Source organism: Electrophorus electricus, chromosome 13, assembly GCF_041902795.1.
Source record: "Electrophorus electricus isolate QZ-2024a chromosome 13, ASM4190279v1, whole genome shotgun sequence".
NCBI classification, from domain to species: Eukaryota; Metazoa; Chordata; class Actinopteri; order Gymnotiformes; family Gymnotidae; genus Electrophorus; species Electrophorus electricus.
The window spans coordinates 11,098,823-11,117,500 of NC_137509.1; the positions used below are offsets into that span (position 1 = coordinate 11,098,823).

At 49.8% G+C, this 18,678-nt stretch overlaps 1 protein-coding gene across 15 annotated transcripts in view; it reads left to right on the forward strand.

Moving 5' to 3' along the window:
* The window catches only part of exoc6b (exocyst complex component 6B), a 60,946-nt gene that overhangs the window by 27,008 nt on the left and 15,260 nt on the right, over window positions 1–18,678 (forward strand). For 5 of the 15 annotated variants that reach the window (XM_081695101.1, XM_081695102.1, XM_081695105.1 and 2 more), the window contains 5 exons: window positions 3,684–3,795; window positions 4,703–4,837; window positions 5,182–5,361; window positions 6,393–6,422; window positions 11,952–12,093. In XM_081695101.1, coding sequence (XP_081551227.1) covers window positions 3,684–3,795; window positions 4,703–4,837; window positions 5,182–5,361; window positions 6,393–6,422; window positions 11,952–12,093 — 599 coding nt within the window. Of the gene's footprint in view, window positions 1–3,683; window positions 3,796–4,702; window positions 4,838–5,181; window positions 5,362–6,392; window positions 6,423–8,472; window positions 8,899–10,605; window positions 10,754–11,384; window positions 11,406–11,951; window positions 12,094–14,471; window positions 14,546–18,678 lie in introns of those variants that run through there. The other 10 variants (XM_035536675.2, XM_035536676.2, XM_035536677.2 and 7 more) reach the window with 7 other exon arrangements.

Consider the following 18,678-nt stretch of genomic DNA (forward strand, 5'->3'; position numbering starts at 1 on the left):
TGCAGAGTTGTCTTAAACATCTTTTGGCTCAGGATGGATCATTCACTCATTCATGCAGTCACTCCGTACACATTGTAGAATAAGACAAAAACTGCAGCACAGCCGCCCATTTTGAAGTTTGCTACTCCATTGCACTCTCTCCGGCACCGAAACTCTATCCTTGTCAACCTCGAATGCATTTGGTAACCATACTCGGGAAAACGGATACAGCGAAGGGTCCTGCTGAAATCGAATGCTCCCGAGCACGGCCGAGTAATGGAGATCTGGTCATTAAACGGCCCGAGCGGCACAAGGGGTCCGGATCTCCCTGGGAGCGCGGCGGGTAGCTAGACTTGCTGCAGGAGACAACTGGAACACCCAAACATTCCTCAGTTATCGGAACAGTAGGTCACAGGCTGAAGGTCGAGGTCAGTACTCCTGGTGGCGGTTGTTCCGGCCAGGGGGAAAGCGCTGGGTGTCTCCTGGTTGTTCTCCTGATTCTGTTGATTCACAATGGACAGGCTGCATTGGGGTTTGTGTGGGGTATTTGCAATTGTGTGGGTGGGTTGTGGGGTCTTCGCAGTGGGGGTGGGTGCGTGTGTGTGTGTGGGAGAGATGTAGGCATGAGAGAGACTGGTCATAGTCACTAAAGCCACAGGCCACTGAAACGCCAGCCAAATGACCAATCTGTTACTAGCAGCAGTGATTAATTATGTCTGAGACATGGTCTGACTCCCGGTGCGTTCCTCTGCCATGGCTGTCTGTCAGGTTAACCCACGCTTGTTTGCGTGATTAAAGAGCAAGGCAGCCCGATGAGCCCAGACCTCCTGTCTTGTAGCCAAAGACGAGTAAGCAAAGCCCAGCGGGAACAAAGCCCGAGACAATCAGGACTCCTAATGCTCCAGAATCGCAGCGCATCCGACCTGATCTCCTTCGCTAATCGGTTCCTGTCTGACCGTGAGGGCCCTCAGACGCTTGGCCCCCGTGTCGCCCGGCTGCTTACAGCGCGGGCGGGGTCCCCGCCGGCGAGCCTTTGAACCCGCGGCCCTCAGCTCGCGTTAGGGACGCGCCCTTGCTCTCTCCCCGGTTCTGGGGCCGTGGCTGAAGCACTAGGCTTCCACTCCCACTTCTCACGCCCACCGCACCCACGCGGTTTTCGTAACACGGCCAGTCTTCGTGCGCCAGTGTCGGGTCGAAATTTGTGTCCCTCCTTTGTGTTTCTGGCCAGCTGCTTGAAATGCATGGGGTCCAGGGGTTTCAGATCCAGGCCCAGTCATTTACACTCAGTGCTAACTGAACAAGTGAGAGCTCCGCTGGGCGGACCTCGACGTTATTTGACATATTTCACTGCAAATCTGTGTCTTCATTAGCGCAAGTGCGATTGACTAAGCGGAACAGTGGGGCCAGATGGATCTGAGTTCACATCCAGACTCTTTTGAGGTCTTGTGAGGACTATGTGCATGTGTCTGCCTGCGAGAGAGTGTGTGATTAGGCACATGTAGGCCTCTGCATAGGCGCATGCATGTTTGAAGGTGCAGGGGTTCGTGCTGTTGCGGTTGGAAACTCGTGATCGGCAGTGCTAAGGAACGGGTGCAGTGGCAGTGCTTTCTGCCCGGACTACTCCGCCGGAGACAGCCAGGCCTGTCCGTCTCCCTGGACGAGACCAGATGGTCCCTCAGCGGTCAAAGCGTACTGCTGAACTTTAAACCCTGGGCGAAAGAGGGCCCTCAGCATTTGAAAGTTGTTGTGCAGATTTGGAAACCGCTAACCTTTTACTTCACACAAGCCCCGACGTGCGTGACTGCGAGGGTTCACCAGCGTGCAAGCGCATGACTGGTTTGGCCTCCAGGCTCCGTCTGATGAATCGGCGGACTAAGATCCATCTCTCTCGAATCCCCTGTTGCACGCGCACCTCCTCTCCGTTTGTTCCTTTAACGAAGCCCGTTAGATTCCCAGCCTTCCCGATCCCCAGCCTTCCCCACACGTTCTTAAGACCTTCTCATATTAAGGGTTTATTCTTTGGGGGCCGTTTGGCAGCCTTTTTTTTTTTTTTTTTTTTTTTTTTTAATGCTACAAGTGATCCGGCGTGAACGAGAGCCTGGGCGCGGGGCAGGAAGCCCTCCGAGGAACCATGGTGCCCTGATTGGTGTGTGTGGCATTCCCAACGTTCTGGACTTCTTCCACCATCCCGTTCACCTTGCCACGGATTTCACTTAGCAGAAGGAGCGGTTTCCCGATACTGGGTCCTCAGGGCTGTGCTGTTGTGGGCCTCTTCACACGCCAGCGCTCCCCACGAGCAGCGCCTCCTCTGGGCTGATGTCTTTTTTTTTTCTCTCTCTCTCTATCTCTCTCTCTATCTCTCCTTGTTGTCCTTTCCTGCTCCGTCAATGCCAAGCCGGCAGAGTGAGCTGAACGGAATTCTTTCATCCGCCAACGTGTTGGGTTTCCTTTTTTTCCCCTCTCTCCTTCTTTAATTCTCCCTCTGCTACTCTCGATGCACTGGGACACAATTTGGTAATTTGGGGAGGAATGTGTTTGGCACCCAGAGAGAGGCTTGGTGCACCTTGGTCCATATTTGCTGACTTGCACACTTTCTCTCTCTCTCCCCCCCTCCCTCCATGGGGGACCTCCCTCCTGTCTCCAGCTGGACTTATGGTAATGGGGATGGCTGTGCGGACCACCGGCCATCAGAATTAGCCCCATTTGTGCCGTTTCCTGACCCCCAAGGCCCCCCAGTTTCACTCTTCTACAGCCGGAGCAGAAAACAAGCCTGATGCCCCGCCACTCTCTGCGGGGTTGATTTTATGATTGTGTGTGTGTTCTGATGGCTGTGTGTTGCTTGGTCTGCGGTGTTGGAACATGTAGAGGTGCAGTCCACAGGGTGTCGTCATTCTTTCTTATAGACCGCATCATTCTCTCTCTCTCTCTCTCTCTCTCTCTCTCTCTCGCTCTCTTTTTTTTTCCTTGTTTTTGTTCTTTCTTTCTCTCTATAAATGTTATTTTTTATTTTTATTTATTTTTTTTGCCAAACCAGGTCTCTGATTCTGCTTCTGGATGTGTGTTGAAGTAAGACGTTGGGTGATTAGGTTTTTGAATCGGTTTGCTCCAAAATCAATCATTCAAAATCAGTGCTGCTCCAACAGGCTTGTGTTTTGTTGCAGTTTTCATTAATTCTTCCAATAGTTGACTGTCAAAACATGAAATATTGGTCCCTCACATATGAAAGTGCTTTTAGTATATCTCAATCTGTGTGTGTGTGTGTGTGTGTGTGTGTGTGTGTGTGTGTGTGTGTGTGTGTGTGTGTGTACACGTATAAAAATATATTAAAAAAATAAGATTCCAGGTGAGTAACTGCAGTGTACTGTAGTAAGAGATGTGCAATACAGTTTCCAGAGAAACAGGATCTTTCAGAGGTCCATCAGCTGCGCAAGCAAAGTGCTTCACTACAATTGTGCATATCTCTACATATTTTATATCTCAAAAGTTAAAACTGCAGTGAAGTACACAAGTTTTCCAGGGAAACACGATGTTTTGGACAGAGGTCCTTCATCAGCTGTGCAAGCACAAAGTTTTCTAAAGGTGTTCGTTGTGCAGGTTCACCACATAGGTTCAGCCTCTCTGCAGTGTTTCCTGGGGTGTGTGCACAGGTCAGGGATCCTTGTGGAACGTGCTGGTTTATGGAATCATGCTTCTCTTTGCTTCAGTTCTACAGAAATCGACGACATGATCCGCAAGTCCACCAACCTGCTACTGACGAGGACCCTCAGCAACTGCCTGCAGTATGCCATCAAGAAAAAGAATGTGGGACTGGCAGAGGTGAGGGGCTGTGTGTGTGTGTGTGTGTGTGTGTGTGTGTGTGTGTGTGTGTGTTGAGGGAGACCACCAGAGCAGTGGGGGGGGGGGGGGTGTCTTTTAGATACATTTTAGTTCTTTTGTTGTGTTGTTGTTTTTTTTTTTTTTTTTTAAAGTCGCGCAGGTGAAATTAACGAGCATCACGAGCGTCCAGCCGTTCGCTGTAATTCAGCGTGTCCAGCCCGTCTGAGTGCACGCGCCTCTCCCTCCTCTCCGCCCCCTCCATGTTTACCTGCGAACGTCCGCTTTCTGCACCTCTTGTAAGTGGCCCCGTCACGGCTCCTGCGTGGCTCCCCTCGCTCAGCAAAGAGTGTTTAGTCTGCCGTGGCTGTCCCCCGGCGTGGGGCTGTTGGCACCCTGCTCGCCTCGGGCCTTGTTTATAATTGCTCCACTCCAGATAGAGGGTCCAACCGGGCGCCGTGGAGAGGGGTGGGGGGGGGGGGCGGCGTGCAGAGGGAGTCCGGCTCGGTTCACCGAGAGGACAGCACGCCGCCTGGCTGCTCTCACGCTCCCCCTCGCTGCTGGAGAACCCTGCGGCCCTCCTCTCCTCCTGCCAAGCACGCTCAGGCACACGCTCTCCCGGCATTTCAGGCCAGAGCAGATATCCAGACCTCCCGCCTCCATCCTAGCCCGGTCGGCCGGAGGTGCGGCTGTGTAACCCAGGGCTTCATGCTGCTGCAGCGTCCCGCCTCTGCTCGGTGGGAGAGGGCTTAGATGCACCCCGCACACCTTAGGCCTGGGCAGAATTGCTGGGGGCCTGTCTGAACCTGTTTCGTGACACGCCCTCTGTAGGGAGCACCTGGGGCTCTAATGGATGTCATGTGATGCAAGTCCTGATGTGTTGAACTAAAGTCGAATTTGTTCCATCCAGTTGGTTCAGATTATCGTAAACACGACTCACCTGGAGATGTCCTGCCACTACCTGGAAGAGTTCATCTCCAACATCACCAATGTGCCTCCACACATGGTTAACGCCACCAAGCTCTACGGCACCTCCACCTTCAAGGTAGGAGATCACACGCTTGCACCACCCTTCTCTTTCAGCTATTACTGTCATGTCTTGGTTTCCTGTGTGGGCTGCTGTTGGGAATGTCAAGTATAGATTGCATAACTAATTTCTTGCTAGTTGTGATCTTTTATTGCATTAATCTTTTAAATTTTGTATTTGTTTGCCTTCATTTTGATCCACGTTCTGCTTATCTCTGGGTTCAACACATTTAATGATATAACTGTTATTGAATTGTCAAATGATGTTAGCCTGTTGACACAGGCTGCACTCTGTGTATGTGTGTACACATGTGCGTAGAATAGGTGTAGTGTTAGCACTTTGATATTGATTTTGCTGCGCAGGATGCTCGGCATGCAGCGGAAGAGGAGATCTACACTAACCTGAACCTGAAGATCGACCAGTTTCTGCAGCTGGCAGATTATGATTGGATGGCAGCCCAAGGGGGCGGGCAGGCCAGCGACTACCTGAGTGACCTCATTGCCTTCCTCTGCAGCACCTTTTCAGTGTTCACACACCTGCCTGTGAGTGAGGGCTTTGCCTCAGACACCCACACGCACACTCGGCCTCCTCAACACATACACACGGTCGAGCCTGCTTTTAAATTACGGCTGCGCTAACAGTCGGTTAGTGTCTACCAAACCTCAGTGCCCAGCTCTGACCTGCCCAAGAGCTCCTCTCCCTCCATTCCTTTGCCTTAAAGGCGATTACACCCACGGGGCACTTGATCCGACAGCTGAGGCGATCAGTGTGGGAGGGATTGGATGGGTGGGGCGATACTCTCCGCGATGCGTCCTTGACGTGACCCACGAGGGCCATCTGGCCAGCCTGGCCTTGACCCCTGATGGGGAGTGGATTAGGGGTCAAACAAAAGTGTTCCAGAAGGTTCTGTCTGTGGGCCTCTGTGTCCTCCCTTTGCTGCATTACCAAGACTCTGCGTTCTAGTGCCAGCACCCCCCTGTCGCTCAAAGCGGCGCTGAAAGCTGCTTCCAGCACCCCCTCCTTCTCCTGCTGTAATCTCTTAAATCTCACAGTGCCCTCTGACCCAGCCTTGGCACCGGGGGAGGTGCCCTTTCCAGCCCAAAAAAATAAGAGGCCACATTTTTGTGTGGCTTTCACCAAGAGGGGGCAACATTCACCAGTGGCATCTCATTCTCCCTAAAACACACACACACTCTTTCGTCTCGTACTCACCCAGGCCATGAACCCGCATACTGGCGATTCTGCGCGCCTTGCATTTGTACACGAACGCGGCCCTGCGCTCGGCCTGGAGGCGCGCAGGTGCAAGCGTGCCTTCCGCGGGCCCCCGAGCCGTGGGGGAGTGGGCCACAGTCCTGTCAGTCACGCTCATGCCCTTGGCAACACCCCCACGAGCATGCTACCGCAAACCCAAGCGCCGACTCCCTGAGAGAGCGGTGGAGCAGACCAGACCGCGAGCGCCTCGGCCAAGTCCACGTGGATGCAGCGGCCTCGTGCAAATCGCTGAAGCATGTACTTTGGTGTGACCTCTGACCTAAGAAGCACCGCTGTCCTCCTCTCGCTCTCCCCACCGTAGGGCAGTCCCACAGAGCACGGCAGGCTGCCGGTGAGTATGGCTACACTTGGTGCTGAGCTGCTAGTCTAACCTTGACCACGAATGGAGGTTTTTTTGCAGTGGAGCACTACTGCATGCTGTCTGGTGTTCGTCTGATGACTCACACAGTAGGTCTGATTCTCCAGCGTGTTGAATGCTGTTTTGAAACAGTGGTCAGGTTTGGACCGTCTCTAATGCAGTCGTTGTTTTGAGAGCTAATTTGGAGCCTGATAGTGGACTCGGATACACTACTTATCATATGACTAACCTCAACAAACCTGCCTGACACACTATAAGTGTATGTAGCTGGGTACTAGATGCCCACCCACGCGGGGCCCTGTACAAAGCTGATTGGACGAGCTTCCGTGGGCTGTCACGGGTCAGTCAGGCCGAGGTCCAGGGTGTTCATGACCTTCTCATCATTACATCTGCACGTGAAGTACAGTTCATTTAAAAAAACAAACAAACAAAAAAACCTTAGAGGTTTATCATGTTAATGTACCTTGTGTAAGACTTAGACATGTGCTTGTTTATTTAGAGGGAGTTGGTGGGGGAAAGTCTTTAAAAAACAAACAAACAAAAAAACAAACTAAAAACCAACCATGTTTTAAGTGGTCACTCAGCCCAGTCACCAACCCTGTGTAAGCGTTCAGGCTGCAGCCGGGAGGTGGGGGGCGGGGCTTAACGACTGCTCCCCCGCACACGTCGCTTCAGTGTAGAGATCTAATGGGAGTCAGGTCAGCTGGAAGCCGAGCGCTTGGGATCTCTGCCCTGGCTGGGGAAGTTGGTGTGGGACTGCTCCCATGCCCCTGGTGCTAGGCTCATGGCGCACACAGGTTTGGCGGTCCCATGATGGCACCACCTCTCCTTCCGCTTGGGTGCGCACGGCAGGCTGCGATCTAAGGGCTGCCATTGCAGCACTGCAGGTTCTTTCCACCCTGCGGTCGCGCAGAGGTGGTCTGCTCCTGAAACACTGCTCGTAGGTTATTTAAAAATGGATACTTATTCAAGTCATGGATGGCGGAAGAGGGAAGAATATGTACCCAAACACGTGCGTACGAAAACACACACACACACACACACACACACACACACACACACACACACACACACACACACACACACACACAGAGTTGATTATGTCTTTGTCAGAGGCTGCCAGTAAAGGCTGCTCTGCATTGTGATGGTGGTAAGGCTATTTTGCAAGTGTGTGTGTGTGTGTGTGTGTGTGTGTGTGTGTGTGTGTGTGTGTGTGTGTGTGTGTGTGTGATGAGGGAGACCACCAGAGCAGTGTGGATTTCTGTAGTGTAAACCGAATGCAGTCCCCCTCTGCTCCCCATGTAAGCAGCCTGATTGGCACTGGAGAGGACCACAGAAGGCCTTCCAGGTGTCTGAGTGGTTGTCGTGGGAGTGGATGTGTGCACTTTTGTACTTTTTGTGGGGGCCCTGAGGGTGTGGGTTGTTACCCCGTACCGTGGCGCGGGCAAATCAAGTTTAGCTACAACTATCTGCTTAGAAATCAAAGGTCTGTACTATCTGTACTCTGGCACTGTTTTTGAATGTTGTGTGTGAGAGTAAAAAAACAAAACAAAACAGAAAACTTCATAAGGGGGGGAAAAAAGGCTAGCATTCTGTGTGCTTATTATTTCGTTAAAGGCTTGGCTGTAGGTGGGGGGACCCATCCTTGCATGCTGCCAGCCCAGCTCGGTCGGTGTGTTCGCTTAATGGTGTTTATGGAAGACTGCAGGAGAATCGTGCAGCGTTAAGCGTTCACGCACCGTCGCCCGGTTTTCTGGCCTGCGTGTAACGAATTCCGACAGGAAACGGTTCACTTCAAGCAAGTTTTCTGCTTTTGGTTAGATTGTTGTGAATGTGTCCTGACCGCTTTTGCAAGCCGTCAGTGGGAAGAGGTGTGTGTTGCATGAACTAGCAGAAATGTTTGAAATATGAAATGTGTGTCGTGTAAGATGGTTGTGTTTTTTCAGCAGTGTATTAACCTCCCCCCCCCCCACTTTTTCACTTGTATTCTTTTTCTTTCTTTATGCTCTTGCCATCCATCCAGTGTCCCCCACCCCGGGTACTGTACTTATTTTCTGTTTATTTTCACAGCTGTTTGTGGCCGAATGCTTTTTAATGAGGGCTTTGAGTTCTTTAATTGAGCACAAAGGCTTCTTCTCACCATCACTCTTCCTTCTGTCTCTCCATCAGTGCCCCAGGCTAATTGTTAACATGCCTCTGCCCTGAACTGCAACACACATGTGCTACTGTGAGAGGGGCGTGCCTCTTTAAGTTTGGTTCTCTGTGAAACATAACCCCCAAAAACGTATACACACGTGTACACAGACACCGGGACACACACCCCTTTGAACGGGTACAATGTCTCTGCCAGGGTACTAGGCGGACTGAGCCATGAGTTCAGGGCACGTTCACTCTCCCCCTTCAACTCAAGAAGACTATTTTAGCCTTTTATGTCCGTGTGTGTGTGTGTGTGTGTGTGTGTGTGTGTGTGTGTGTGTGGGTGGGGGATGGCTCAGGTTCATTCACACCACCAGGGAATCCTACAGGTCATAGGTCACGGTTTGACAGCAGGATTTCCGGCCACTGGAAGTTCAGGGAATTGGGACATTTCCACCTAGAACCTTGTCATGGCAACTAAAGTTCAGTTTGGATTAGACGGTGTTCATTACTGCTCCCTCTCTACACATCATGCTAAACCGGTGTGATTTGCAAAATACACTTTTGCTTTGTGTGTGTGTGTGTGTGTGTGTGTGTGTGTGTGTGTGTTTGTTTTTCTTTCTTTCTTCCCCTACTTCTCTGTTAAACTTATTTCCTTCCAAAACTGGAAGGGATCATGTCTCCAGATAATGATTATTATGTTCACCACTATATGAGAACTAGCACACCACACACATGCGTGCGCACTGAATGCGGTAAATTAATAAGGTCACCCCCTCCCCCCAGTCAGACCGGATGAGCGGTGCTTGTGAGTGATTATAATGGCCTCAGCAGGAGACAGGTACTCGTGTGGGTTTTCATTCCACTGTGAGGAGCAGAAACAACAAACAGGCACCACTGCGTTGCCCCACATGATTTATCGGGGCTATTAAGCATGCAGAGACGAGAGGCCGGAAGACAAGCGTGTTTATTTCTTAATCACTGCAGAGCCACACAGGCACCCTAATCATCTGTAATCGCCTAGTTAGGCCTGAAAGTGCTTCAACCTGATTAGAGACTTGCTGGATTAGACCGCATGGTGTGGGGTGGGGGTGCACATTTGAAAGAGGGATGCGTGATAAACTGACGAGCAGTGGTGAGTTTGATGATTCCAGGGTGTTTTGTGTATACCCCAGTTTCACTCTAAACAGACCACGTGTGTTGAATGGAAAAGGTTGCCGTGGTGTTATATAACTGATGGTACTTGATGCTGGTCATCTAGACTCATTGGCAACCAGGTGTCAGATCAGTCCAAGTCAGGCTCTCCTCCCCTCTCTTCTTGTTTTTCCTCTTTCCTGAGTTTTGTATGAATCACGTAGATATGAATGTGTTTCTATGCACAAATAATAATAATCTTGACTGTCTACATGTTCAACTCCCATTAACAGCAGATCTGAAGTCTTCTGGCTGTCTGTTAATAGAATTGAAGGTCAATCTGAAGCATGCTGGGAAATAGGAAAGGGTTTGGTTAGCCTAAAACACCCTGGCTGCCCCTCTAATGAACCTGAGCTCAGAAATCCACATACGGGCCATCAGTGCACCGGAGGAAGCCAGGATCCCTTCAGTTTTTACACCAAGGGGCCAATTACCATTTTATATGGAGTGCAGAGTTTTTCGTAACGTTTATTTATTAAATTATTATTCATATTTCCATCTTTGAAACTCCACACCGGCTTCATGAGCCTGTGGGTTTAAATTAGACTGTAGAATACTTGTGCATGAACTAGAACGTGAGCTGGGTGTGGGGGTAGGCGGGACTATACCATACAGGACTGTAATGCACTTTGCTGGTGAAACGCGCTGCACTCAAAAGGGCATGGCGAAACGCAGCCGTTGTCCTCCACCAGGTTCGTTTCGTTAATCCACATCTGGCCATGTTATGACGGGCTCCACAAACCTCCCGTCTGCCCGGATTCCCGGCGAAAGGTTTGTTACCGAGCCGTAAGAAACCTTTCTCCTCTCTCCACCTCCTATTCTCCAGGCGAGCTCGTGTCCTGCCGGCCCCGGGCCGGGCTCCAGCCCAGACTCTGGGCTCCCACTCTTAGATCAACGACTACAATCAATGGGCCGGCCCGAACACTAAGTGGGTGAAGTCTGCGATTCCTAATTTTAGCGTGAGCCAGGTTACGGGGGGAGCCCCCCACCCCCCGCTTCTCAGTTTTGTTCTTTTTCATTCCCATGTTCATTTTCTTTCTGTTTCTCCCCCATGTCTCCCCCCCCCCCCCTTCTGCTTTCTCACTTTGGTTTCATCGTTTCTCTGGAGTAACGAGCGCGCCATCGGTGCAATCGGCCTCGTTACGAAAGAACCTGTCTGCAGCCATTTGCTGGAATTTCTTATTAGAGATGGAGCCAGTAGACCAACCTGCAGAATCTCAGTAGAACGCAAATCTTTTCATCGCTCGGGTGCAATTTCAAGACGGCTGAACAAAATGTGCATCCTGCATTGAGAGGATGTTCCACACTGTGTGTGTTTGCATGCTGAACCATGCGCAGCAAGACATACTGGGCACTTTTTAAACTTTTTTCCATTGTGAAACTCACTTTCTCTCCCTCACATTTCTTTGCTCCGTGTAGATTTACTGTGCAGTTTGTATAGAGCTCTCTGGATTTACCGCCTTTTGCCACTGCCAGCATAGAAGGTCCTCTCATATAATAGTGGTGTGTGGTGGTTTTTTTTTTTTTGCTTCTTTTCTTTGATTTGACCGTTTTAGACAGAAATCCCACAGACCCCAGGCCCTTCACTCTCATGTTTTCTTTTAGGTTTAGTATCATATTAAAAGCTTTGGATCTCCCCTGAAGAAATTACTCCGGTTGTCAGGAAAGAGCTGGATAGCAGATGATGGCATATTTGAGGTTTGCGTGTGTTCGCGCGTGCGCACGTCCGTGTGTGTATAACAGAAAGAGCAGATATACTTTTTAGATTTTAGAAATATTAAAAGTGATGCATAAATATATTTGAATATTGTGTTTTATTAATGTTTCATGTAAAAATAAAGTTTGCGTCATACTGCTGGGTCTCTGTCTTTTAGTGTGTTAAAATCAGCATGTATTTTGCGCTTGCTTGTGTCTACGCATGGAGAATATGTTTACTCCTCAGTCACAGTGGGGTCACAGTAATGCCCCTTTACATCAGAGGAGGGGCAGCGAAAGAAATGAGAGCATTTTCAGCCTTGTGTTCGCGTGCTTGCATGTTTACGTTTCCCGAACCCTCCCCTTGTTAACTTCTGAATACAGGTTGTAGAGCTTTGTGTCTCCTAAACGTTCTCATGTCCTCACACGAGCAAGTAAATAGTGACACTGCGTCTCTCCCTCTCTGTCTCTCTGTAGGGGAAGGTAGCTCAGACAGCGTGCATGTCTGCATGTAAGCACCTCTCCACCTCCTTGCTCCAGCTGCTTCTGGAGGCGGATGTCAGACAGGTGTCCATGGGAGCACTGCAGCAGTTTAACGTGGACGTCAAAGAATGTGAGAGTGAGTATAGCCTTACTCTGGGCCTTGTACCACCTCGCTCCAAGGCTTCAGCGTTTTCTTTACAAACTACAGTCGCTTCTTACAGCGTTTGTTACGTGTGTGTGTGAGGATGCCAATGAATGTGTAGGTCTTTGCCCAGATATTTTTTAAATCACTTTTTTAAATCACAGCCGATTCGACTCCAAAACGTTCTTTCTATTATCTGTAAATCTGTGCACCAGTTAATAGACTTCATCTGCCAGTAGGGCTCTTTATTTGTCTTCACGTATTGGAGTCTCTTGGATCTGGTAGTGACTGATCCCTTAGCTCCCCAAGGACAGATTAGAGTGAAGTGAGAGAGAGAGAGAGAGAGAGGCGTATGCAGTTTTGGCTTCACGGAGAGCCTTGTCGCTCGGCCTGGCTCTCCGCACTGCTTTTCCCCGCGACCACAGCTGAAACAGCTTTTGCGCATCTAACCCATGCTGGTTAATGGATTTCCCATGATCCTCGCCTCGAGCATGCCATCATTCAGAGGTCGCGGGCAGAGAGACGGAATGACCTTCCTGCGCGAGATTGCCACATCGACTGCTGTGGTTGCAGCATCTGCTGCCTTTTTAGTCATCCCCCCCCCCCCCCTTCCAGCCAGACTGATAAGTGCCGTTTTACTGTCGGACGCTTTTTTTTGAAGTCCTTTCCATTTTGGATGATGCTGCTCCCGCTTTACTGGGCCACAGAATTCGGCCCTAATCCGAATGCCAGTCATCTGAGAATTGTCGTAGCCTTTGCTCAGTTGATGTGTGATGTCTGCAAGAAAACAAGTTGACCTCTGTGAGAAAAGGGTGGTCAATGTTTGTTTCTAGTCCAGAGTAAATGTGCCAGAATTAAAAAAAAAAAGCATTTTATTTATATATATATATATATATATATATATATATATATATATATATATATATATATATATATAAATGTGTGTGCTGTAAGTACAGGAGTTATCAGAGGACATGACTGCAGATGGTTGCCATTATTGGCATGCATCTGGGCCAGGTCATAGGAAGAGGTGAGCACAGGGCCTGGACTGAAGGTCTTTTGACAGGGCCACTATGGGGTGTGATGGTGGAGGGGGTGGTTGGGTGGTTCGATGTGGCCCCTGCCAGAGTCATGTCTCTGGGTTTGCCACCGGCTTTGTGCTAGCCAGCCCTAAAAAGTTGCATCATCAACCTCTCTTAAAGTTCAGTGTCATTTTGCGTTGAAGAGCAAAATGACACAAATTAAGGATTTGTTGTAAAGCCCGCCACAAGCCACCAGGGGTGCTGTGCATCTTTCAGAAGTGCTTGTCAGTCCATCAAGTGCAAAGTAAACAGGCATACGAAATAACTGATGGAATGGTGAAACCTCCACTGACACTGACCCTGGGGGCCTTGGGTTCGGGCAGCTTGCCCTAGAGGAAGCCTGTACGTTTCTCATTGCTTGCCCAGTTTGTGACTTGTTGATTTAAAGTCCTTAAAGTCCTGACATTCCGCATCACCCCCACCCCCCTTGTGATTTTGGCGAAACGTTGTCTGACACTTGTCATGTAAACTTCGCAGCTGGTTCTCTCCTCACCTGTCGGAGGGCAAGCGGACCTGCACGAGTGGCCATCGAGTGCGGAGACACAGAGGCGCGAGCAGGGTAGGCAGGCGCTGGCTCGCCGTTCACGGGGGTCAGAAATAAAGATGGCAGGCGTGTAATCTGCGTGAGAGGCAAGAAAGGCGCGCAGCGTTGCGAGGTGAAAGGGATTTCTCCCGGGCCCGGCTCGTTTTGTCTCCGTGTGTCAAACGTTCCGTTTTCCAGAATGGCGAAGCTGCTTGTTTACGGGTCTCCCTCCAAAGGCGCAGAAAGCTCCAGTGGCCTCACATCCAGCCCCCAGAACCCTCCCGACAACCCTCCCACCACCTTCACTCCCCCTCTTTGCCTTTTCAAAAGTTTTTGTTGCCTGCTTTGCCCTATCCTGCGCCACATGTTCGGGAGAGGAGCCCCATGAGAATCGGCATCAGGTTTTAGCCTGCGGAGGTGAAGACAGCCCCCCCCCCCCCCCCCCGAGTTGCCCAGCCCCTCTTGCTGCCTTGTCAAATCGACACTGGGGAGAATTAATGAGAGTTTGATGATGCATTTTTTTGGGGGGCTGGCTAGCACAAAGCCAGTGGCAAACCCAGAGACATGACTCTGTGGCAGGGGCCGCACCGAACCACCCAACCACCCCCTCCACCCCCACAGCACCATCAAAGCCCCCATCCACACCACCTCCCCCACCCCCACCGAACCTCCCCCTGTCCTCCCCTTGTCCCGGCTGTCATCCGTCTGCCAATCTCCCACTCCATGGCGAATTCCCTGCTCTCTTTATCCCTCTCTCTTTCCCACAGGGTTTGCCAGGGCCGGCCCGGTGCCTGGCTTCCAGGGGGACACTCTGCTGCTCGCCTTCATCGACTTGAGACAAGTAGGTCTTTGTTTTTTTCCACCCCTTTTTCTTTTCTTTTATTCTTTCCTTCTCCTTTCTTCTGTTTTCTCCTGTTTACCCCTCAGCATCCCCCCCCCCCCCATTCTCTCTCCATACCCCGCCAGTCCCAACCCCCTAAACCTCTACCCTAGCCCTGGTTTTGTTTGAAGGTTTCTTTCCTTAAGTTGCCCTCAATGCGCGTCTGTGTTTTTTGTATTCATATCTGCGATCCCAAGGCTTTGACAGATACAGAACCTTTGGACGGTTTTGTATTGCTTTGTTTCATTTGGTTCAGAGGTGGCCTAAAGACTTCCTCTTGTAGAGTCTAAGGTAAGTGTCTCTAAGCGGGTTTTTTACGGGTCATCTTATCCCATTTGCACCTTTTACACACTTGAACACAGTTGCACGGTCAGACCATTGGTGGCTTGGCTTATGCCATCCCTATACTCTCAGACACAAGTAAATGTTCCTAAAATGACATCAGAACCAAACGCTCAGTGGTCCCTCCGCTGTTTCCTTTGGTTCCTTGACAATCTGTGCACTAGCTGTGCTAAATCTATGCCTTTAGTAAACGGGCTGGTACAAGGCTACATTAAGTTTAACATGTCTAATCAAATTGAACGTTTCTGTGGAAACGAAGAGTGTAGAGTGTGTGTGGTGGTGGTAGGGAGTGTCAAATTAAAGGGTTTAGAGGGGATGGGAAAGAATAACATTGGGGGTATGAGGGTCCATATTTGGGACCCCCTCCCTTGTAGCCGAAGTGGCCAACCTGGGCGGGTGTCAGAGGCTGAGAGAGGATGACGGATGGGCTGGACGCTCGTGGAGCGTTGGATGAATGAGCTGACGGACAGTGACGGATAGCTCTTTCTTCCATTAAAACAATCCCGTTTTGTCCCGCCTGCCATCATGATGCAGTGCCACTTGTTTTTCATTTAGGTTTTTTTTTTTTTTTTTTTTTTTTTTTTTCCTGAAACCTGACTTCACCATGAAGGGGCTTGTGTGGTTTTTGCTTTGGGTTTTGAAAGTGAGCAAAAGGGACCAAAGAGGATGCTGATGGAAAAACGAAGGTGATATTTCTGCATTTTACATAGATGCGTGATTTTATTTATGATCAACAATAATTAATTGATGTGTATTAATATCGCGAATACATGCGTATTAATATCGCAATTTCAGATTGAGGTGGGGCAAGAATGTATAGCCCCATCCCTCCCGCCCTCTCCCCCTCCTTTCTTGGGGTGGCTTTTTCATGTGGTTGTTCTGGGGATCGGGACGTCAGAACCGCTCCGTTGACCCAAGCATCCCCCAGTGTGGCTGGCCCTGAATACGCCCGATAAATCAACCTGAAGGGCCCGTTTGTGTACCAGACTCCCGGGTCCTGGGATGGGGCCGTGGGTCAGACCTTCTGGAGACAGACAACAGAAAGGTCCGGAAACACTGGGAGGGGCTTGGTGAGAGTCTGGAGCTTCGCTTAAGCTCCAATCTCAAAAGAAAGGAATATGAAAAGGGAGAGCGAGAGACATCCAGAGGCCCGGCTTTAAAGACCCAGAGACGCTGAGGGATAAGCGGGACAAACGAAGAAAGATTGACATGTTGATGGGAGACGAGCTGACAGGGAGGAAGTGGGTAGAACAAAGATGAGAGAAGCCATTCAGTGACGTTCTCATTAATTCTTGCATTGATCTACATTCTCTTGAAATTTGTGCCTCAAGAGTACTTCTCCAAATGATGTCCAAGGATCTCCAAAGATGGGCAAAGGCAGAGGCATGCAAAGATGAGAACGGGCAAGAACATCTGCTTCGGCCTGCTCCCTCAAAAGCCCTCGGTGCATTCTGGGACCACTTCAGTTTGTCTGCAGAATTGATGCAGAGATAAACGGCTGTGACAGCTATCGAGAGAGTCGGTCTTTTCCAGCAGACAGAAGAGTGAGGGAGCAGAAATGGGCAGCGTAAACAGTGCGGCTGGCTGCGGCTCGGAACTGCAAGGCTATATTTAGCGGTGGGGAGGCTTGTGGTGGTGGGAACCCTTGGCTGGCCTTGGTGTGTGGGAGGCCTGCTGTGCTCTGTGGTGTGGCAGCCCCCCACCCCCAACGGTGCTCACACCCTCAGCCAACGCCTACCTCAACTCTGCCCTGGATCTTCCGTCTGCCCAAATTCTTCTTGGGGTTTTTCGGGAGAGCAGACACTCCGCAGGGGGTGCTCTTTGGCTGTTAAGGGGGCCTATGTGGACTTTCCAAGGGATACTGTGGGAGGGAATAGATCTGTTTTTAGGTGCTGTATTTGGAGAAGGACCCAAAAATGTTTGGACTTATGTATGTATTTGTTTAAATGGCTGGGGATTCGTCCTATTTGGCTAGAACTCATGAATGGCCCCATATCCTTTGATATACATTCGCTGCAGCTGGAGACTCCTCATTTAATTTTCCTGTCACTTCACTGTGCTTTGGCACCCCCAGTGCAGGTGTGACCATGCCAGACCAAGGCCAATAATGGCAATAATGATTTTGGCTACCCATGCCCTCCTATGGTTTATTAAGGAAGGATGGACAAAGCCAGAGAAGCCTGGTTGGAGAGTGCTTCAGGACCTCTGTGTTCTCCCCTCCCCACCCCACATGGCTAGCTTTGCAGTGTATCAGAGAGCGAGAGAGAGATGGGGGTGGGAGATCTGGTTCCTCCTCCTTGAAGCTTTGGAGCCAGCAGGCTGCTGTGCATTCCTGTGGCCTCTCCACAGGCATTATCCTAGAATTCTTGGAATGCTTTTAAAATGGCCAGTGGAAAATGCTTTCCTCTTCTTTATTCCCCATCAGTCCTGCGCATGACTCCTCTGTTCTCATAAGTGATTAACGTCAGTGACCCCCTCCAATGGCTCTTCAGATTATGTATGGTCAGTTTTGATTTAACCTGTGCTTCTCATCAAATTACTTTCATATCAATCTTTGTTGACCTTCAATTTGTAACTGACTTCACTCATGACCTCTTGTGTTGGTCATCCCATATACCGCAGTTCACCTTTTCCCTCTTTCTTGACCCAGGGCTGTCTTGTTTTGATGTGTTCATTCTTTGTGTCTCAGTTTGATTTTTTTTTTGGATCTATAGTTTTTATTCTTTGCTTTGGTTGGTTGGTCAGTAATTCCCACTAGGGGCTTTGAAAGTCTAAGTCTAAAGCCTTTTATTGTCTAAAGCTTACACAGAATGAAAGGTAACTTCAGAGTTTTTGTGTGGTGTTACAGTACCGTAAATGTCTTTGTTACTTCTGCTAAATGAGCATGCATGTGTGTGCACGTATATGGATCAAAGATGCAAAAGACACTCGAGTTCACGTGTGACCTATAGTGAAAAAATGTAGCTCTTCCGGCAACAGGCTGCAGGGTAAGGACAGGGTGTGGTTGGGTGGGGGTTGGGGTGAGGGGGTTACATAACTTGTTTCAGAGAACATTGTCTTCTGTGATCAAGCCAGTCAGGCCTGGAATGGCTCCAGGACATGAACTAGGACATAAGGGAATCTAAAGAATGCTCCTGCTGGTGAAACCGCGGTAAATTTGCCGTGAACATTTGCGCACGGCCAATCTCGTGCCACTGATTTTGAAAAGTTTGTTATAACCAAATGGGCCACCAACAGTTTAGCCCCTTCTTGCATTGGAAGATCGAAAAAAAAAAATCCTTTCCCCTTAGTCTTCAGGAGCACGGAGAGTCCAGCTCCGAAACCTCACTGAAGCTAGTCTACTACAGCAAGGTGGCATCCCGGAACATGTTTGACAGCTACTGCTAATCATGACTTGCATAGTCTGCCAAGAGAGACCTAGCCCAGGGATTGTGCCTGAAAATAAGCGAAAAGACTGTATTAGCACAGTGCTCAAATGCTGCTCGTGACCTGACCTGTTAGTGGTATTCAAAACAGTACATGCATCCAGTGTGTTAACAAAAACACGTGCGTGCATGCCGGCAGTGTGGTAAACAAGCGCTGGCCTGATGGCAGCTCATAAACCTTTCAGCAGTATTGTCATTTCCCAGTCATACTTTCTGGTTTAACAGGAGCAAAAAATTTTTGAAAAGAAAAAAGACAAATATTGGCGTTCATAACTCTTTTTTTTGTTAAAGCCAAAACTGAATGGGACTCAATACATGGAAAATCTC